This window comes from Salmo trutta, chromosome 29 (genome assembly GCF_901001165.1).
Source record: "Salmo trutta chromosome 29, fSalTru1.1, whole genome shotgun sequence".
Classification (NCBI taxonomy): Eukaryota; Metazoa; Chordata; class Actinopteri; order Salmoniformes; family Salmonidae; genus Salmo; species Salmo trutta.
In genome coordinates, this window is record NC_042985.1 from 36,072,390 (window position 1) to 36,094,368 (window position 21,979).

Consider the following 21,979-nt stretch of genomic DNA (forward strand, 5'->3'; position numbering starts at 1 on the left):
TCTCCTCTCAAATGTGTGAAAGAACAACATGGGGCCACATCTTGTCCCCAGAATGGTTTATCTCAGCAACTTTTTCTGAAACACTGATTTAGGCTTATTCTGGCAAATTAGGTTGCTCAGATTGATACACAGCATTTATATGAAGGAATATTTCAAATCTCACATCCAAGTTTTGAAAATCGCATTTGACAAATTCTACTTGACACAGGCCCATGGCCATAATGCATTTTGTTGCTGTGCTCTGTATCATGGGTTACTTTATTAATAGCTGTTGATCATGCTATATAGAAAAGTATCAAGTATCAGGCGTCAAGCCACCAAGTAAAAGCTGTTTGATAGTGCCCACTCAAGCCATACTAACTTGTAACCTCTTAACAATGCACCAAAACCAAGTTCCTACCACTGTGTGTCCTTTTTACTCTATTTGCTATTGCTCTCTGCTTTCTCACTTACTTCCTTTCTTGTTCTCTGCTATTTGGCTCATCCAGCTGTCCAAACAGGATGACGTTTATGAAGGGCATGGGGGTCGAACAGTAGGGTATGGGGGAATATGGCCTCTGGCATCTCTCTACTAGGTAAATGATAAGCCATGGATGTTGTCATAGTTAAGGACCTTGGATTTGGCTGTAGTACTGATAAGTAAAGCCAACTCTGTGACAAACTCCCGCACAACAGAACATATCAGTAGGAGTGTAAAAGGAAATGGGGAAATAAAACTGAATGGATTACATGCACTAATTTCAAAGTCAGACTTCTCTGACTGCCATCCAGGTAGGCATTTCGGGAGATCAAATTCACCGGATAACATTAAACCACTCCGCAAATGTTCTGTATGATGCATTTCTCAATGCTTGCTCAGTTTAACTCTTAATTAACATACTGAAAGTAATGGAGTATTCAACACATTTTGAGATCCTGCCTTGTTCATAAAAGTTTATAATCAACAATTTGAGATATTAGCATACATTATGAAACAAACTTCAGAAACATATATCGAATCACATTCAAGAACATGCCATTTTCACTTATAAGATACCCCATTAGTTCACCACTACAGGGACTCCTTGGGTTATGCTGTAGATTAGGAAAATGAATAATTATGCCAGTCTGCACCACTCTTCTAGCTCCTTTCTAACCGAAGATGCTGAGAACATTACAAAACAAACTCCATTCGTCAATACTAAGATTGTTGTAGTCCACTGTCAAACGATGCTCTACATTCCTCTGAATCAAAACATGAGGGTAAACAGAATAAACATGAAGGCAGCCTTCTGACAAATAAATATGGTTTATTTGGCACTCTTTTTTTTTTTTATTGGCCAGAGATTAAAATAAAAAGAGAACACCATCCACGTGAAATATTTAATCCAAAAAGGTCTTTACTGTGCCCTTTAAAGGAGACAGGTTGGTTTAATAGATTCCTATTAAACAGGAAAAGCAATGTTATGTAACAGGGTATGCCGCTAGGCAGTAAAAAAGCAGTGAAGGCATTGCGTGTGAACAAACGTCTCTCCCAAATGGATCAACCTTCAGTTCTAAATTCCACATCATGAATTCTACAGTATTTGCATTTTCAATTATATAATACTTTGTCCACTCAATCACAGACATACAAAAACTCAACAATTTTCTCAAATTATTTCTTACATTTAAGCACATTACAGTAACTTTGGTCGGCAAACTATAAACAACCTATAGATGGAAATTGTTAAGTGCCAAAGCCTATTTTACTAGCCTCAAAAGAGGATTGTTTGAATGATATACCTTCTTCAAACTCATGAGCTGTGAGCACATTTCATATTTTCAGCCTTTGGGCTGAAGCACAAAGCATTGGTAATCAACAAATGGGTTATCATAGAAAGCATTACAAATCCTATTAGTGCAAAGAGTCAAATTCAATATTAGAAATGTGCAGCAGTAAACCAGGCAAATACTAATACGGCAGAATTTCAGCATGAGCCATTAACCCATATCTTCCTGCTTGCCGTTCCATCAGTGGCTTCTGTTCAGTCGAATGGCAGCATTAGAGCTTCTAAGGTGGAAGTGTGAGGAGCGGTTAGTGCATACACCACCACATCACTGCCAATGAGGCAAGAAGGCCCAGCAAGGGCTTGCCAGTGCCAATGGACGTGGCTCCGTTGCATAGATCACCGGTGCAACAGTTGAAGTAGAAGTTTGGTACAGCTGGGAACATCTGGGCCAGTCGATTGTAGTCGCAGTCAGAGTACTTGATGCACTGCCGAAACGTCTGTCCCCCTGTGCCAAAGAACATAGGAGTTACAGGGTAACGCAGAGACATGGGAGGATTTTCATCATTCGTTTCAGATTACACATTTTACTGCACCTCTCTCAGTCAGTGTCAGGCAGGCATCATCATAACTGCAGTCCTGTGTTTTTGTGCAGCTCCCTGTGTAATCCTTGCATTTGACACAGCGGATGGCAGATCCTGAGAAAACAAGGGGAGACACTTAGCCCTTCTCATGACTCGGAGCATTTCACATTTGACCAAATCCCAGCAGCTAATCAAAAGGGAAGCGGAGTGATTCATCTAGAAAAACATGCATCCTTGATTGCGATACAGTTTTGGAAAACTTAAACACTCAACTTGATCATCATCCAAAAATAACTTCAAATACAAAACAGAAACTTACTGTTTTAACACATTTCCACAGATGTGTTTGTATTGCACTTCCTGGGCTAGTCAAAAAACTTCTGTGTGAATCTTAAAACGGCACACAGTAAATGCATCTTTTGTATTTGTAAAATGATTTTCGGGTGCTATAAAAGTACAGTTTGAGGTTTCCAAAACCATATTGCATGCAGTGATTATTAACGGTTGGACAGGGCATTGTAAATGCTAACCCTATGGCTATACGGCCTTCAGTTCGAGAACTAGGCGAGACGCAACAGTATCAAAAGAACCAACTTCAATGGCAGAGTGTGAAGACAACAAAAATGATTGCTTACCCAATCCAAATATTGCAAAACAGAACACTAAGCATATCCCAGAATAATTGTTCATGATTTTGATTTCTGCTGACTGTCACACCTGGAGAAAAAAAAAAGAGACAAGAATCATTTAAAGCTGGAATCCTTAGTTGCTACATCATTTTTTGGATTTATAAATTAATGATATACCAATTAATTATTGAAGAATAACATAAATGCCTCATAAGCTTAGTTCAACTGCTGTACACCATCAGAGCCCAAAAGATAAAATTGTTTTAATCTGTTTGTAAACAATGTAAATTGGTTCCATTTCTCCAGGCCCCACCCCTCATCGTGTTACCAAAACTGGGGTGTGGTGACTGCTTCGTCATAGTCTCGATTAAGGACTGGCTTAACTAGTGATGGGAGTAAAAATCTATTAAGTTACATATCGGGATATTATGTTTGACGATATATCATAAAATTTTGACAATGTCGCAATATACATTTTGCGCTAGTTTTCTGTACCTTCACCAAAACCTCAGTATGTGTCACAGGGGTCGTAAAATGGAGACCGAGACGCAGCATGGATAGTGCTCATTCTTAATCTTTTAATGAAAACACTACAACAAGAAAACGACCAACAGTCACGTACTAAGACTAAACGGAAAACAACTACCCACAACCCCAAAGGAAAAACAGGCTGCCTAAGTATGGTTTCTAATCAGTGACAACGAAAGACACCTGCCTCTGATTGGAAACCATACCCGGCCGAACATGAAAACCAACACATAGAAAATGATAACTAGAACAAACCCACATAGAAACAGAAAACCCCAAATATCTACAAAACAAACCCACCTGCCACGCCCTGACCACTCTACTATGGCAAATGACCTCTTTCACTGGTCAGGACGTGACAGTATGTTTCCTTCATAGTTTGTTCACCATCTTTTTAAATAGGCAGCTAATTTGTTTTCAACACTTTAATTTCCCTGACTGATCAAAAATAGTTATCATGGCTTTCTCTTGTCCCTCGGCAGCAGCCATATGGCAGTAGACATATGGTGAGATAAATTTGGAACATCGACTCGCATGTTCGTAAATTCAATCTGGAGTGCCAGTGTGCGCTCATATTGTCCGTTCGTAAATTCAGAGCCCACATTCCTGGAAGATCTCGCCGAGGAGTAGGTGTGCCACTCCAGATCGAATTTACGAACACACATAATATCGTACCATGAAGTCACTGGCAATTCCTATGTCTAGCTAAATTGCGATTACGAATTACACACAAATGTATTGCCTAATGGAATTGCCTATGGCCCATGCCTTGTTAAAACACTGCAGAGATGAGACAGCTTTATATTTCTATATGCATATGATATGGTTTACAGTAACCTGACCAACAGAGTAGCCAGTGATGGCCAAACAACTTGATCAACTGACCGTACTAAAGTTAAACTAACTACAGTAGCAAACATTAGTTGTGTAATGTTAGCTCAAATCTATGCATGCTAGATAGCCAGCCACATCACATTAACTCTCAAATAGCTACGTTAGTCCATACATTGTTCATATTTTTGGTTCAAATACACCAAGTAATTATTATGAAGCTGGACATTTTTAACGAAAGAGGTATTTACTTACCCTGCTTCATCGAACAACGAAAGCAAAATGACAAGCAAGCGCTTCGGAACCCAAAATAACTATGGCCCCTCCCCTTTATAAAATAAACTGACCGCTACTGGGGAGCGTGGTTCGGCGGTGACCTTATTTTATCCTGATTGGTGGTGACACACCAACCTATTAAATTAATTCAGTATTATTCAAGGTGTGATGTTATATTCAGGGTACAACAATTTCCATTTCCTAATACTGTATGAGGAAGCATTAGTAATTGAATGACTGATTCATGATTTATTCATCTACATATGACATGAACCATACCAAGCTGGAGGTTGAAATGCATTTCAAAATGGCCAACTATTTGGGCCGAAACTCCTATCTTCAGGTAGACTAACTGATTACCCCACAACTGTCAACACGGGTCTGTTTCAGAAAATGAATATCAGGGCAAAATGAACAGCTGGGTTGTACAATGCATCCTTGGAATGTGCTATATTCATTGGAATAGAAGACAAAATAAACTGAAACATATCAGACTGAATGCTAGTCATAAGACCAACTTATTGCACCCTACTTTACATTAGTTATCATGGCACGAATGGGTGAAATGAGGCTATTGGTTTACACCAGTAGGCCAACCAAACAGCTGAACAAAGGAACATTGGTCGGGCCACAACAGAGACCACTTGAAGAATATCTGGCACCATCAAGACACATTCCAAAACAAACAATAGACAATTGTGAGCTTGTCTCTGTATGCCATTTGTGTGGGATCACCCTTGTTATTTTAATGAAACAATTTGATGAATTTCTTTGTGAATTGTGCTTTCAACCTGACACAATCTCTGCAGAAGTGAAAGTTTAATTATTATCGGCCTATTAAGAAACGTTTTGTACAATGTTCTTCAATAGGCATCTTGGTTCAACGTTTACTTCTGTAGAGATTGTATAATGTACTGTATGCACAATTGTTCTCTATCAAAGATAGTCTTAAAAACACTGATCGCATCCAATTTCTAACTGATTCTTATGAATCTATTTCTCAGTAGCCGCAGGTAATAGAATATAAAAACACCAATGATATCGATGAAATGAATCCATCACAACAATTTATGAACAAAAATCAATGTGCTTACAAATTCAGCATTTAGTGTTTATTTACCCCAAACATAGAAAAACAAAAGCACACTTTTATGAAGTAAAAAACAGTGATACTGAACAAATACCTAAATGCAAATCAAATGAGGTTTGAAATTATCATAGAGAATAGCCAGACACTATTGCACAGCTTAGCTAAGTACAAGAGGAAAACAGGATTAAAATAATCAGTTATTACCCACAAAATATGTTTTGCCATTCATAGACAAAAAGAACAGAAGGCAAACGCCTTAATTCCATATTTAGTGGAAATTATTTTCAAATAATACATAACAGCACACATCTTCCTGGCAACAATGTCAAAGCTAAAACATCTCCTTGGAAAAACTGAATTTGCTCAGCTGAGCCAGGGTATTTTCATGTCCAGTTAAGTACGTGCTGAGATGAGTGATACACGTGTGCTCAAAGCTGAGATAATGTCCCTCTAATGACCTGAAATTGCACCAGAAAGCAATATAAACCAGACAATATACACTTTCTGATGTATTTTACTTGGACAGTCAAGCAAAATGTTTTAAATGTGGCTCGGTACTCCAGCATTTCATTATTTAAGATCAAACGTTTCATATGAGGCGACAGCACATAATGTCTCCTTTTATTTGAGGGTATTTTCAAACATACCTGTTTTACCGTTTAGAAATGAAAGAACTTTAGGTATATTATATTGTATTAAAGTAGTCAATAGTTTAGTATTTGGCCCCATATTCCTAGCATGCAATGAATACATCAAGCTTGTGACTACATACTTGTTGGATGTATTTGCAGTTTGTTTTGGTTGTGTTTCAGATTATGTTTCACCCAATAGGAACTGAATAGTGAATAATGTAGTGTCATTTTAGAGTCACTTTTATTGTAAATAAGAATAGATGTTTCAGAATACTTCTACATTAATGCTTATGGATCATCATGAATGAATAGTGAATAATAAAGACTGCGAAAGTTACAGAAGAACAAAGATCATACCCCCGCAAAAAATGCGAACCGCCTCTGTTAATGGTAATTGTGAGAGGGGAGCATTTTGCGGGGGTATGATCTTTGTTCCTCTGTAACTTACGCAGTCTTTATTATTCACTATTCATTCATGATGATCCATAAGCATTCTTGTTCTTCTGTAAATTCTTTGAATTTGTCCAAAGACTTGAGGGGAAAAAACAAATGAGACTAGATACAACGCATTCAGAAAGTATTCATACCCCTTGACTTATTCCACATTTTGTTGTGTTACAGCCTGAATTCAAAATGGATTAAATAAATATATTTGTATCACCCATCTACACACAATAACCCATAATGAGAAAGTGAAAAGATGTTTTTAGACATTTTTGCAAATGTATTGAAAAAGAAAAACATTTACATAAGTATTCACACGCCTGAGTCAATACATGTTAAAATCACCTTTGGGAGTGATTACAGCTGTGAGTCTTTCTGGGTAAGTCTCTAAGCTTTGCACACCTGGATTGTACAATATTTGCACATTATTTTTGCACGGTCAAATTGGTTGTTGATCATTGCTAGACAGCCATTTCCAAGTCTTGCCATAGATTTTCAAGGCTAAAGCAGTAACTAGGCCACTCAGGAACATTCAATGTCATCTTGGTAACCAACTCCAGTGTAGATTTGGCCTTGTGTTTTAGGTTATTGTCCTGTTGAAAGGTGAATTTGTCTCTCAGTGTCTGTTGGAAAGCAGACTGTACCAGATTTTCCTCTAGGATTTTGCCTGTGCTTAGCTCTATGCCGTTTCTTTTTATCCTAAAAAAAACTCCCTAGTCCTTGCCGATGACAAGCACACCCAAAACATGATGCAGCCACCACCTACTTGAAAATATGAAAGTGGTACTCAGTGATGTGTTTGCCCCAAACATAACTCTTTGTATTCAGGACATAAAGTTCATTTCTTTGACACATTTTTTGCAGTTTTACTTTAGTGCCTTATTGCAAACAGGATGCATGTTTTGGAATATTTGTTATTCTGTACAAGCTTCCTTCTTTTCACTCTGTCAATTAGGTTAGTATTGTGGAGTAACTATACTGAACAAAAATATAAAAGCAGCATGTAAAGAGTTGGTCCCATGTTTCATGAGCTGAAATAAAATATCCCAGAAATGTTCCATACGCACAAAAAGCTTCTCTCTTGAAATGTGTGCACATATTTGTTTACCTCCCTTTTAGTGAGCATTTCTCCTTTACCAAGATAATCCATCCAACTGACAGGTGTAGCATGTCAAGAAGCTGATCAAACAGCATGATCATTACACAGGGGCACCTTGTGATAGGGACAATAAAAGGCCACTCTAAAATGTGCAGTTTTGTCACACAACACAGAAGTTGAGGGAGCGTGCTATTGTCATGCTGACTGCAAGAATGTCCACTAGAGCTGATGCCAGATAAATGAACATTCAATTATCTACCATCATTTTAGAGAATTTGGCAGTACGTCCAACCGGGCCTCACAACCGCAGATCTGTCTGTAATAAAGCCCTTTTGTGGGGAAAAACTAATACTTATTGGCTGGGTCTGGCTCCCTAGTGGGTGGACTTATGCCCTCCCAGGCCCACCCATTGCTGCGCCCCTGCCCAGTCAAGTGAAACCCATAGATTAGGGCCTAATGAGATTTCCTTATAAGAACTATAACGCAGTACAATTGCTTAAATTGTTGCATGTTGGGTTAATATTTTTGTTCAGTATACTATCTTGTTGATTCATCCTTAGTGTTCTCCTATCACAGCCATTAAACTCTAACTGTTTTAAAGTCACCATTGGCCTCATGGTGTAATCCCTGAGCGGTTTCCTTCCTCTCCGGCAACTGAGTAAGGAAGGACACCTGTATATTTGTAGTGACTGGTTGAATTGATACACCATCCAAAGTGTAATTAATAACTTGACCATGCTCAAAGGGATATTAAATGTCTACTTTTTTATTTTTACCCATCTACCAACAGGTGCCCTTCTTTGCGAGGCATTGGAAAACCTCCCTGGTCTTTGTGGTTGAATAGGTGTGGCTTTCACTGCTCAACCGAGGGACCTTACAAATAATTGTATGTGTGGGGTACAGAGATGAGGTAGTTATTCAAAAATCATGTTAAACACTATTATTGCACAGAGTGATTCCATGCAACTTATGTGACTTGTTAAGCAAATCACTTACAAATTTACACCTGAACCTATTTAGTCTTGCCATAACAAAAGGGGTTGAATACTTATTGACTCAAGACATTTCAGCTTTTCATTTTTAATTAACTTGTAAACATTTCTAAAAACATAATTCAACTTTGACATTGTGGTATTATGTGTAGGCCAAGGACACAAAATCTCAAATTAATCAATTTTAAAATTCAGGCTGTAACACAAAATGTGGAAAAAGTAAATGGGTGGGAATACTTTCTGAAGGCACTGTACATAAAGTGCATTCATTTGTAAACGGCAAAACAGATACGTATAGAAATACTCTCAAATAAAAGGTGACATTCTGTACTGTCGCCTCATATAAAACACTTGATCTCAAATTGAAAATGCTGGAGTATAGAGCCAAATTTGACTAACTTTAGCTTCACTGTTCAAATAAATACAGAGGGGTGTGATGCTGTAGCTCATTGTTCAAACATTCAGATTTCTATGAGAAACTGCACACTGATTGGCTGCTTTACTAAACAGTTGTTTGTTTCTGCAGACTTTCAAAGGATCATAGTCATAATCACATTGCAATTAATAAGATATGATATGCATTAATGCATGACAGAGTTAATGCATGACAGAGTCAAGCCCACATTAACATGTTGCTGAATATCTATTAGATATACAGACAGCATCCAATGTAGCTCAACAGCTTTGATGTGGGCTTCTCTTTGTCATTAGCATATGCAAACATCCCAGCTTTTATGAGTTGTGTGTTTCCATATAATTCCTTTTTTTGGGGGGGTTTGAAAACCACTGGCAGTGACCATCTCTGATTAAGATCGTCATAGTTAAACATGTTTAACACTGCTGCAAAAACAGCTGCAATGTAAAATAAATGTCATTTTTGATGATGCATCGCCAATACACCTACAGTGGACCTGTAGAGATGCTGTGGCTTTTTATATAAGGAATATGACTACACACACACACACACTACATATGCCAAGGAAAAAAGGGAATACTCAGGATTTAAATAGAGCACCAATCTGCACTTTAGCTCTATGCACTAGGCAGCCAGCTAGAGAATGAACAATGCTACTATTGAAAAAGAGGTGACAACCCTGCTCTCAATAGACAATGTCCAGTTCCAGATCGCTCCATTGTTGAAAAAAAAGAAAACAAACAATGGAGCGATCTTGGATTTACATGGGAGGGCATATTGCAGAGGCTGTGGTTGTATCTCATCGAGCTGGGGTGGAAAAGTTCACACAGGGCAATGACTATCAGCCAATGGTAAATACAGCTTTACAAACAAAAACAAACTTTACTCTTATGTAATTGTGAAAGTCCTTCCTAGCCCCTTTCCTAATTGAGTCCTGTGGTGAGAAAAGTGTGTCAGATGTGGCGTGGGCATCTTCCCCCTGGGGCTGCCATGTTAATGCCTCGAAGCTCACCCTCATTATGATCATCGGTGTCTGACGAGTTGTCTTCGTTAAAAGATGCACTTGAAACATCCCTTGCCGATCCCTGCTGATGGGGGGGAAGCAAATATTAAACCAAGTTCTTGTTTCAAAACTTTACCATTTATTGTATTACCAAAAATGGACAAATAAAAAGACCAACAAAACATTTTAATATAATAACCCTGACCGAAAAGGTGGCCCTGATCATTGATTTACCAAGTTCCTTAAAACTGAATCCAATTGTTACTCATCGCCATCTCATAAACCATAAACACTTACCGACCGTACAATTGACTCACGAAACGGAGGGCAAACCATGTGAAAGCGGGGGATGCAGACGTCGAAGATCTCCTCTTTGTTCTTGAGGCGGTGGAAGGTGTAGTGGCCTTCCATGTACTCTGAGGTAGTAGAGAAGGTCGTGCAGCTTGCGTACTCATGTACTTTACCCGGAGTCATCACCGGGAACTCTCCTGCAGACAATGTCATGTGGTTAAGTATATCTCATACATAAGTTACTCATGAAATGTTAACTTATTTAATTAGTATATAACATGACAATTACATTAGTAATCTGTTAGCTGTAAATCATTCTTAGATCGTAACAGGTTTTTCCACACTGTTCCCAAATGGAGACAATTAAGAATGAAACATTATGGTAAGTCCACAGAATCCTCTCTAGTCACCTACCAACAACGCCTGGCCCACGGACCTCCTCCACGTTGCCATTAGCATTGGTGATCTTCCAATAACGACTATCCAGTTGGCAAGCATTCTCAGGGAGGGCATCCTTTGCCATTTCAATCCTGAGGGTAGAATTTAATGCATAAGGTTAGGAAAGTTACGACAGCTGTATTATGATCCATTTACACATTTATATTTTTAATCATTATCAGGAAGTGAAATCAGTAGGGGAAATAGTGGTACCTGATCCGATAGGTGAAGAAGAAATGTGGAGGATGCACTGAGCTAAGCTCCGGTAAGAATGAGGTAGACACTGAAACAGTAATATCCCCCGTGGTGGCAACACACTGCTTATCATGGACGTACCTGTGAATAGTGACAAAGCTTATTAAACCTTCAAAATCCGTTGGAAGCCTTGCTTTAAATGTTTGTTAACTACATATTAGGGTTGTCCCGACCCAACAAAAACCTTGGTCGACCAAGTGTTGTCTGTTCATTCGACCAATCGATTGGTCAACATTTTTTAAACGTGTATTTTTCCATATATAGACACATCCTATGTGTTTTAATCGAATCAACTACAGTGCATTCGGGGCTCCCGAGTGGCGCAGCGGTCTAAGGCACTGCATCTCAGTGCTAGAGGCGTCACTACAGACCTGTTTCGATTCCAGGCTGTATCACAACCGGCCAGGATTGGGAGTCCCATAGGGCGGCACACAATTGGCCCAGCGTCGGCCGTCATTGTAAATAAGAATTTGTTCTTAACTGACTTGCCTAGTTAAATAAAAGGTTAAAGAAATAAAAATTTCAGACCCCTTGACTTTTTCCACATTTTGTTACATTGCAGACTTATTCTAAAATGGATTACATACATTTTCCCCTCACCAATCTACACACAATACCCCATAATGACAAAGCAATAACAGGTTTGACATTTCTGAAAATGTATTCAAAAATAAAACAGAAACCCGGAAGTTTACATACACCTTAGTCAAATACATTTAAACTCCGTTTTTCAAGAACAGCTCAAATAAGCAAAGAGAAACGACAGTCCATCATTACTTTAAAGAAAATGTCAAGAACTTTGAACGTTTCTTCAAGTGCAGCTGCAAAAACCATCAAGCGCTATGATGAATCTGGCTCTCATGAGGACCGCCACAGGAATGGAAGACCCAGAGTTACCTCTGCTGCAGAGGATAAGTTCAGTAGAGTTACAAGCCTCAGAAATTAGAGCCCAAATAAAAGCCAGAGTTCAAGTAACAGACATCTCAACATCAACTGTTCAGAGGAGACTGTGTGAATCAGGCGTTCATGGTCAAATTGTGGCAAAGAAAACACTACTAAAGAACACCAATAAGAAGAAGGGACTTGCTTGGGCCAAGAAACACAAGCAATTGACATTAGACCAGTGGAAATCTGTCCTTTGGTCTGAAGAGTGCAAATGTTTTGATTTTTGGTTCCAACCGCTGTGTCTGTGAGATGCAGAGTAGGTGAACGGATGATGTTCGCATGTGTGGTTCCCACCATGAAGCATTCTTTTTCATTTCAACAGGACAATGACCCAAAACACACCTCCAGCCTGTGTAAGGGCTATTTGACCAAGAAGGAGAGTGATGGAGTGCTGCATCAGATGACCTGGCCTCCACAATCACCCGACCATAACCCAATTGAGATGTTTGAGATGAGTTGGACCGCAGAGTGAAGGAAAAGCAGCCAACAAGTGCTCAGCATATGTGGGAACTCCTTCAAGACTGTTGGAAAAGCATTCCAGGTGAAGCTGTTGCGAGAATGCCAAGAGTCTGCAAAGCTGTCATCAAGGCAAAGGGTGGTTAGTTTGAAGATTCTCAAATATAAAATATATTTATTTGTTAAACACTTTTTTGGTCACTACATGATTCCATGTGTTATTTCATAGTTTGTCTTCACTATTATTCTACAATGTAGAAAATAGTAAAAATAAAGAAAAACCCTTGAATGAGTAGGTGTGTCCAAACCTTTGACTGGTACTGTATATATTTTTTTGCTACTGCTCGACTAAAGAAATCTTGGTGGACCAACAGCCTATCGACCAAAAATAAAAATAAAAAAAAATAAAAAAAAAAATAAAAAAAAAATCGACCAGTCGACTACATGGGGTCAGCCTTACTACATATTGTTGAGTATTGCCATAATGACACAGAAACTACGACCTTCCTGCATGTGCCTGTTAGGTATTCCAGAAAGGGAAACTTAATTGAGGTTACCTGAAGATCTGATCCCGGATGATGGGGTATTCTCCTGTTACCACGTTATGGACATATGAGGTAAACCACTCAGTAAAGCTGGACCCTAAGGTGAGAAATTAGAGTGAGAGGAAGCAAAATAATGACAAAGTGTGAGACACTGCATTAGAAGTTCAAACCCATATGTTGAGGAACTAACACATTGAATATCAAGAAATATTAAATTTAGCAAATAATCCAGAGTTCCATTTTTTTATTCATTGTAAATAAGAATTTGTTCTTAACTGACTTGCCTAGTTAACCTTTATTTAATTAAATTAATCCATTCATGGAGTGCTATGTTGCAATACAACAGTTTATTTATTTATTTATTTATTTATATTTGAAGAATGGGAGCAGTGCCTTCCTGTTTAAGTCTGATTGGGGAGAGATTAACCGGGCACTGCATCCTCTGTACCTTGATCAATTCCAAGAAGTGCATAATAACCTAGTTGTTAAGCATCCATATAAAAGTTTACAATTGCTCAACTTGCAGTGAGATGTTGCAATAAAACATTTTTACACAACCTAACTGAAATATTTGTATAATATATGTAACAAAATAATAGCTCATCATACCTGTGATGAACATGTCAATTGCAGATGGATCTTGTGCCATTTGATCCTATAATAGAAAAATGTAGAACAATCCTATTAGTCATCCATTAGTCAGTGATGTAAAGTACTTAAGTAAAAATTCTTTCAAGTACTACTTAAGTCGTTTTGGGCTAATCTGTACTTAAATATAAATAGTGTTGACAACTTTTACTCCACTACGTTCCTTAAGAAAATAATGAACTTTTTACTCCATACATTTTTCCTGACACCCAAAAGTACTCGTGACATTTCAAATGCTTAGCAGGACAGGAAAATTGTCAAATTCACACACTTATCAAGAGAACATCCCTGGTCATCCCTACTGCCTCTGATCTGGCGGACTCACTAAACACAAATGCTTTGTTTGTAAATTATGTCTGAGTGTTGGAGTGTGTCCCAGGCTATCCTTAAATTTAAAAATAAAAATTGTGCTGTCTGGTTTGCTTAATATATGGAATGTGAAATGATTTATACTTTTATTTTTGATACTTAAGTATATTTTAAGCCAAAGACTTTTATACTTTTACTCAAGTATTATTTTACCGGGTGACTTTTACTCGAGTCATTTTCTATTAAGATATCTTTACTTTTACTCAAGTATGACAATTGGGTACTTTTTCCACCACTGCCATTAGTTAATTTCCATTATTCAACATTATCTCCTGCCTGTGGTGAGATACCATAGCTAGAAAAGGGCTACCCCCAGTGGCAAAGAGTTGTCCTTGCCCCAGACAAGTTATGAAACGTAAACACTGGAAGCTGTTTGCAACTGACGTGGTGAGATAGCTAGAAAATGGCTCCCCCCAGTTGCAATGAGTTATATCTGTCCTAAATAACTTAGGAAACATAAATACTAAAAGTTATATAAAGCTCAAATTAAGGAGTGGTTTATTATTACTAAGCGATGCTACCCACTTCCTTATTCTTTTCATCCTTAACCTGTGTGTGAGAATGAAAGGCTGTCTCCCAGTTGTAATTGGGGAGGGGGCCGGGGTCTCATATGAAAACTGACCGGGCAGTGGTAGAAGATCTCGCTGCGGCTGCGGCCCTCAGTGCCCTCAAGGGCCATGTATTGGCTGAGGCCTGTGTGGAAGCAGAAGGTGAGGGGCAAACACTGCCTCATGCCCTTGCGCTGCTGAAAGCCACCTGCTGCCGTTTCAATATCTAGCAGGTCCTCTGAGCGGTAGTGGTTAGACAGGGCCATGCTTCCCATTAACCTGGAAGAAAATAGGGGTAAATCATTTTTACCATAAGTATACTTGTATGTCAATTTGTTCATGTAAATTCATCTTATTCAGCTCAGCAGCACAAAAAATATATATATAGACAAACAATTATTTGAATTGATGAATTCTCATACCCAGGAACGACCAGCTTCTGCCCATTGTGTATCCGGTATGAGCACCGGTAGTCATCTGAAAGCTTGCAACAAATCTGGGCCTCAATGCCATCCAGCTCTTCTTCCTTTGCTCCCTCTGCTCAGGGGAAATCATCAAATGACTTAGGCAAACAAACTACAATAAATAAATCATTTTAAAAAAGGTAAGGATTTTCTATCCAATACATTTGGAAATCCATCAGCATATTGGTTGAAGGTTTTAAGATAAAGGTTAAATAAAAAAAGGAAAAAATTATTTAACTAGGCAAGTCAGTTAAGAACAAAATCGTATTTACAATGAAGGCCTAGGAACAGTGGGTTAACTGCCTTGTTCAGAGGCCGAACAACAGATTTTTACCTTGACAGCTCGGGGATTCGATCTAGCAACCTTTCAGTTAGTGGCCCAACTCTCTAACCACTAGGCTACCTGCCGCCCCAATAAGGCCTAATGGTTCCATTGAACCATCCCACAGCGATCAAATCCCCTAAAGTGGTGATGTGTATTCCTTGTGGAGGTTTACCTTTGAGAGAGGCGATCATCCTGGGGCACTGCTGGTCAAGGTATCTCTTCAGGTCATCCCAGGCTTTCTTCAGGGTGCCATAGTGATCAATGTAACGACCCAAGTCAGTATAGAACTCTCGGAAGAGTTCCTTCCAGGTTTGAACCTTCTGAATTTTGTCTGACCTGCTCAACAACAACAAAATATTTAGCTAAGTAAAACATATCAGTACTATTCCGTTTGCAAAATAAACACATTCAGTACAAACATTCCTGATTATTACAGCAAATAAGAGATCAAAAGAATGTTGGTATAAGCCATTTTGAATCCTTTTCAATTTGAAACGTTTTTATGTGAATGTTTTGCTGTTACTCTTCACCACAAATCAGAGGAAGTTAACTCCAACTCTACTCTTTGCTACAGACAAGATTCTCATACACAGGCTTTACACTGTCCATAGGCTGATGAAATCCATGTTTTTTGCTGTTGATCAGACTTACTCAGTTAAGAGCCAATGTTTCAAACAGAGGCCTTTCCATAATGGGTTGTGGCCGGAAAGCTCGTTGAGTCGTCTACTCACAAAACTGCAACTATGGATAGAAAATAAAAAAGTTATTGCTAGTTAGCAGGTTCTTTGCATGAATTTCAGTATATCAGGATGTGATGGTGCGATACCTGTAGAAATTCAATTATCTGGCAGCTAGCTAGCTCAAATGAGCTGTTACAGTTGAAGTCGGAAGTTTGCATACACCTTAGACAAATATATTTAAAAACTCAGTATTTCACAATACCTGACATTTAATCCTTGTAAAAATGTCCTGTCTTAGGTCAGTTAGGATCACTATTTTATTTTAAGAATGTAAAATGTCAGAATAATAGCAGAGAGAATGATTTATTTCAGCTTTTATTTCTTTCATCACATTCCCAGTGGGTCAGAAGTTTACATACTCATTTAGTACTTGGTAGTATTGCCTTTAAATTGTTTAACTTGGGTCAAACGTTTCAGGTAGCCTTCCACAAGCTTCCCACAATAAGTCGGGTGAATTTTGGCCCATTCCTCCTGACAGAGCTGGTGTAACTGAGTCAGGTTTGTAGGCCTCCTTGCTCGCACACACTTTTTCAGTTCTGCCCACAAATTTTCTATGGGATTGAGGTCAGGGCTTTGTGATGGCCACTCCAATACCTTGACTTTGTTGTCCTTAAGCCATTTTGCCACAACTTTGGAAGTATGCTTGGGGTCATTGTCCATTTGGAAGACCCATTTGCGACCAAGCTTTAAGTTCCTGACTGATGTCTTGAGATGTTGTTTCAATATATCCACATAATTGTCCTTCCTCATGATGCCATTTATTTTGTGAAGTGCACCAATCCCTCCTGCAGCAAAGCACCCCCACAACATGATGCTGCCACCCCCGTGCTTCACAGTTGGGATGGTGTTCTTCGGCTTGCCACCTTCCCCCTTTTTCCTCCAAACATAACGATGGTTATGGCCAAACAGCTCTATTTTTGTTTCATCACACCAGAGGACATTTCTCCAAAAAGCACGATCTTTGTCCCCGTGTGCAGTTGCAAACTGTAGTCTGACTTTTTTATGGTGGTTTTGGAGCAGTGGCTTCTTCCTTGCTGAGCGACCTTTCAGGTTATGTTGATATAGGACTCATTTTACTGTGGATATAGATACTTTTGTACCTTTTTCCTTCAGCATCTTCACAAGGTCCTTTGCTGTTGTTCTGGGATTGATTTACACTTTTCGCACCAAAGTACGTTAATCTCTAGGAGACAGAACATTTCTCCTTCCTGAGCGGTATGACGGCTGCGTGGTCCCATGGTGTTTATACTTGCGTACTATTGTTTGTACAGATAAACATGGTACCTTCAGGCGTTTGGAAATTGCTCCCAAGGATGAACCAGACTTGTGGAGGTCTACCATTTGTTTTCTGAGGTCTTAGCTGATTTCTTTTGATTTTCCCATGATGTCAAGCAAAGAGGCACTGAGTTTGAAGGTAGGCCTTGAAATACATCCACAGGTACACCTCCAACTGACTCAAATGATGTCAATTAGCCAATCAGAAGCTTCTAAAGCCATGACATCATTTTCTGGAATTTTCCAAGCTGTTTAAAGGCACAGTCAACTAAGTGTATGTAAACTTCTGACCCACTGGAATTGTGATACAGTGAATTATAAATGAAATAATCTGTCTGTAAACAATTGTTGGAAAAATGACTTGTGTCATGCACAAAGTAGATGTCCTAACCGACTTGCCAAAACTATAGTTTGTTCACAAGAAATGTGTGGAGTGGTTGAAAAGAGTTTTAATGACTCCAACCTAAGTGTATGTAAACTTCCGACTTCAACTGTATAAGACGGCAAAGCTAGCTTGCTATTTATACTTGCTAGCCAATTTCTCTTGAAATCACACTTCATACAGGGGAGAATCATTTGAGGCTTATAAAATCAACAGACCCAGGTTAGCATTAGCTAGCTCGGACGCTAATAGTCTGGCAAATAAGTAGCTCTCAAGAACCCAAGGTGTATACCAAAGATTATCGATATACTGTAAAGATACATCTCTTCGCCCTAACCTTCTTGCCCTTTGTGCTGTTGTCTGTGCCCAATAATGTTTGTACCATGTTGTGCTGCTGCCATGTTGTGTTGGTACCATGTGTTGCTGCCTTGCTATGTTGTTGTCTTAGGTCTCTCTTTATGTAGTGTTGCGTTGTCTCTTGTCGTGATGTGTGTTTTGTCCTGATAAATAAATAAATATATTTTTTTAACACAACCCCCGTCCCCGCAGGAGGTCTTTTGGTAGGCCGTCATTGTAAATAAGAATGTGTTCTTAACTGACTTGCCTAGTTAAATAAAAATAAAAAACAATGTCCACAAAGCGGCACTGTGGGCTGTCAAGTTCGAGCCTATCGTTTCCGCCTGTTTTCAATGGAGAGAGATGCTGTTCTACTAGCCTCATGTCATGAATATGCATTGCCATTCCGATATAAAGTGTTCTCAAAGTTGCCAGGATGTAAATGTCTTACTTATATCAATACACTCCGTAACATAAGCATTGCCAAACTTCTATTCGATCAAATAAATCTCGCAGAACAAATAAACCATACATTTTTTTGACGACCAAATTTGACACTCTCTCATTGACCTCCATACAAAAACTTCTTGCTTGGTGGGCGAAACAACACCACCCGCTGGAGGGACAAAGATTTTCAGCCGAGTTGGGCCTCTCTTCGTCTTTGGGCATACCCAGCTTTCCCCCCTTGGGTTCTCAGCTCATGGTACTGATCACAGTTGACTCCCTCATGAACTATAATTCCTGCTCTCCATTTAATACCGACGCTCTGTCTAAAAGCAAATACACCTCACCAGCGATAAGGTTTTGTAAACTTCTGGAACTTAACTTTCATACTAGGGAGAAAGAATCTTTCAAATATAAAATATACATTTAAGGTCTGCAGTTTTTCATGTAAATTCATCTTATTCAGCAGCACAAAAAACAAATATAGACAAATAATTATTTAGATTCAAGTATTCTCATACCCAGGAACGACCAGCTTCTGCCCATTGTGGCTGTTATCTGTCATGCTGTCTTTAAAGCAAGTACAAGAAGCGATAGATATGTTCTGTGTGCTATTTCTATGATTCCTCTTCCTAAATTTCGTTTTTAGTCTTTTACTTTCGGTTTTGTACACAAGGTTCAAACAGCTGAAAAAACAATATTGTTCGGTTATTGAAAATATATTTCACAGCGGTTTAAACAAAACAATTTGCAACCAGGAAATGGCGGAGCGATTTCTGCATATTGCACCTTTAAGTTCCAAATGTTTCGAAAATTGTATCTCGTGCTGGGCTCTTTTTGTCTATACAGAGCATTTTTGTACACCGTCGGAGCGTCTACAGGCGGCAGACAGCTTTGTGAATAGACGCGGTATAATGTCTAATAACATTTACCGTCTAATTTGAATGGGATAGCGGAGAAGTAACATTAGCTAGCTACAACAACAAGGCATCTGAAACCAAAACAAACCATTATGCTGCTTTAATATCAAAGTGGGAAGAAGGTAATTATCAGCTGTGAAGTCGTAAATACAAGTTGGCTGCGTTCAAGTGCTTTGAACTCGTTGAGAAACACTGATTGGCTGATGGCCAACAAGCTCAATCAACTTAAAGTAGAGCTATCATGCTTGTAAACAAATTAGTGTTAAAAAAACATAGCTATTTATTTTTTTATAAATAATGTGTTACTGCCGAAAATGCTGTTATCTAGGTCATTTCTTAGTAGATGACGTCAGGGGTCAGCACATGGATGATAGACACATTCCCCACTAGTGGTTGGAGGGGCGTTAAAGTGGATTCTTTATGTAACTACTAAATACCACCTTCCCACTTGGTTAGAAACGCAGCATTAGCCTAGCTACTAGCCAACCCTAGCTAGCGACGGCAAATTAGCTCACGGCTAATTGAAAGTTACATTTTTATGCAATAAATTTACCTGCAACTGTCATATTGAATAAGACTAGTGACCAAACAATCAGGAAAGACAACACACTGGCATGCAATAGCAAGCTAGCTAGTAAACAAAAGTGAATTATTTGCTTAGCTAACAACATCTTGAGAACGTTAACTATATCCAGCTTTTGTAGCTAAGCATAGCTCTATTACACAACATAAACTCGTATGGTATTTTGTGCACAGGCCTTTATCCCTCTGAAGCGTGTTATACATACCTTATCAAATCTCTAAAGTCAAGAAAGGATAACATTAAGAGCAAAGGATCGGAGGGTAAATTGTTCAAGCTTAGCTCCATGGACGCTGCCATTTTGGAACCTGGAGTTTCGCTTCAAGTCCCGCCCCATCTATTGTGACAGCGTTTCCGCATGCTTTCTTGTTATCAAATAGTTCGCACATGGGGAGTGGGGCTAGGGAGAAGTTGATATGAAAAATGTGATCAGGTTGTTCTCATCTATCTCAGCTTCCTGTGTAAACATTTACACATATTAGTAATGGATTACTTCAAACTAGTAGGATGCTTACGTAGGTGGTTGATATGAATCATCATAAAATACTTTCACCAACTGTATGCCCTATTCAGGGAAATTCCTATTATAGGCATTGTGTGCACCTACGGTTATGGTGTACACTCTGGATTGTACTAACATACTGTGTAGTAGCTTCCCTGTATTTGAGACCGGTCTTCTGGCCAAGCTTGGTTGATAGATCTGTGTGGCACATAAAATGATCTGGACGTTATATCCTTGTGTATAGTACCAAAGATTATTATAGCTGGTAGTGCAGTGTTCCTGCTATGTATGATTGCTTGTTCAAGCCACCTGTTAAAGCAGGAATCAGCCGTTGCATCCATAGACTGAGCTATGGATGCAAGGACTGCCAATCCATGATATCAATTATCATTTTTACCATGAGGCTATATAGTGTTTTTTTAATATATATATATTGTATTTATTTAACCTGTATTTAACTAGGCAAGTCAGTTAAGAACAAAATCTTATTTACAATGACGGCCTACCCCGGCCAAACCCTAACCCGGACGACGCTGAGCCAATTGTGCACCGCCCTATGGGACTCCCAATCACAGCCGGTTGTAATACAGCCGGGAATCAAACCAGGGTCTGTAATGACACCACTAGCACTGAGATGCAGAGCCTTAGACCGCTGCGGCACTCGGGAGCCTCCGATGTTTACATTTACTTTCTTTACGAACATTGGAGTAAAACAATCTTATATTTTGGGTTCTGATGGGGTATTACAGTTGAACTAAGCTCATGCTGTGTTAATAAATTGCATTCTTCAAGAATCAATGGCTACATATCATTAAGTTATATGTTCAAAAATGAATGAAGCAACTGCAGATTTTACTTTCTCTTACATCCTCAAGATGGCATCAAAGATTAGGCCTATTTTCTACATTGGGTAATCCTTCAATTCACATATTGTGCTCTGCATATTCATTTCAAATCCATGAATGAGTATTGTCTAAAAGGGACTTCCCTCACTGTCTGAAATGATAATATTGTATTTATTTATTTTATTTATTTAACCTTTATTTAACTAGGTCAGTTAAGAACAAATTCTTATACAATGACGGCCTCCTGCGGGTGTAACACTGGACGTAGATTGCTGGATACATGTAAACCTATAGAATGCTATCTTTTTGTTTAAAATGTATAGATAAGCTGTGTTAAAAACGAGAGTTATGAACCAGTATTGCCTTCTGAATGAAAGCGGTCAGGAAAACCAAACTGAGG

At 38.8% G+C, this 21,979-nt stretch overlaps 2 protein-coding genes across 4 annotated transcripts; both read right to left on the reverse strand.

The window, feature by feature from the left end:
• Positions 1 to 1,269: 1,269 nt before the first annotated feature.
• cd59a (CD59 molecule (CD59 blood group) a) lies at positions 1,270 to 4,703 on the reverse strand. The gene is made up of 4 exons (XM_029721969.1): positions 4,576 to 4,703; positions 2,968 to 3,049; positions 2,345 to 2,446; positions 1,270 to 2,256 (listed from the first exon to the last, which is right to left on the reverse strand). Exons 2-4 carry the CDS (start codon positions 3,020 to 3,022, stop codon positions 2,057 to 2,059), a joined length of 357 nt encoding a protein of 118 aa, XP_029577829.1. The 5' UTR covers positions 3,023 to 3,049; positions 4,576 to 4,703; the 3' UTR covers positions 1,270 to 2,056.
• Positions 4,704 to 9,614: 4,911 nt separating this feature from the next.
• fbxo3 (F-box protein 3) lies at positions 9,615 to 20,573 on the reverse strand. Of its 3 annotated transcripts, none has more exons than XM_029721971.1 (11): positions 20,441 to 20,573; positions 16,207 to 16,296; positions 15,728 to 15,891; positions 15,189 to 15,303; positions 14,841 to 15,045; positions 13,811 to 13,856; positions 13,214 to 13,298; positions 11,214 to 11,336; positions 10,977 to 11,092; positions 10,569 to 10,759; positions 9,615 to 10,353 (listed from the first exon to the last, which is right to left on the reverse strand). In XM_029721971.1, exons 1-11 carry the CDS (start codon positions 20,530 to 20,532, stop codon positions 10,222 to 10,224), a joined length of 1,359 nt encoding a protein of 452 aa, XP_029577831.1. In that variant the 5' UTR covers positions 20,533 to 20,573; the 3' UTR covers positions 9,615 to 10,221. The 3 variants fall into 3 exon arrangements, with proteins under 3 accessions (XP_029577831.1, XP_029577830.1, XP_029577832.1); XM_029721970.1 differs by having other exon boundaries at positions 9,615 to 10,356; positions 20,441 to 20,570; XM_029721972.1 differs by lacking the exon at positions 20,441 to 20,573 and adding an exon at positions 19,254 to 19,784 and having other exon boundaries at positions 9,615 to 10,356.
• Positions 20,574 to 21,979: the final 1,406 nt, after the last annotated feature.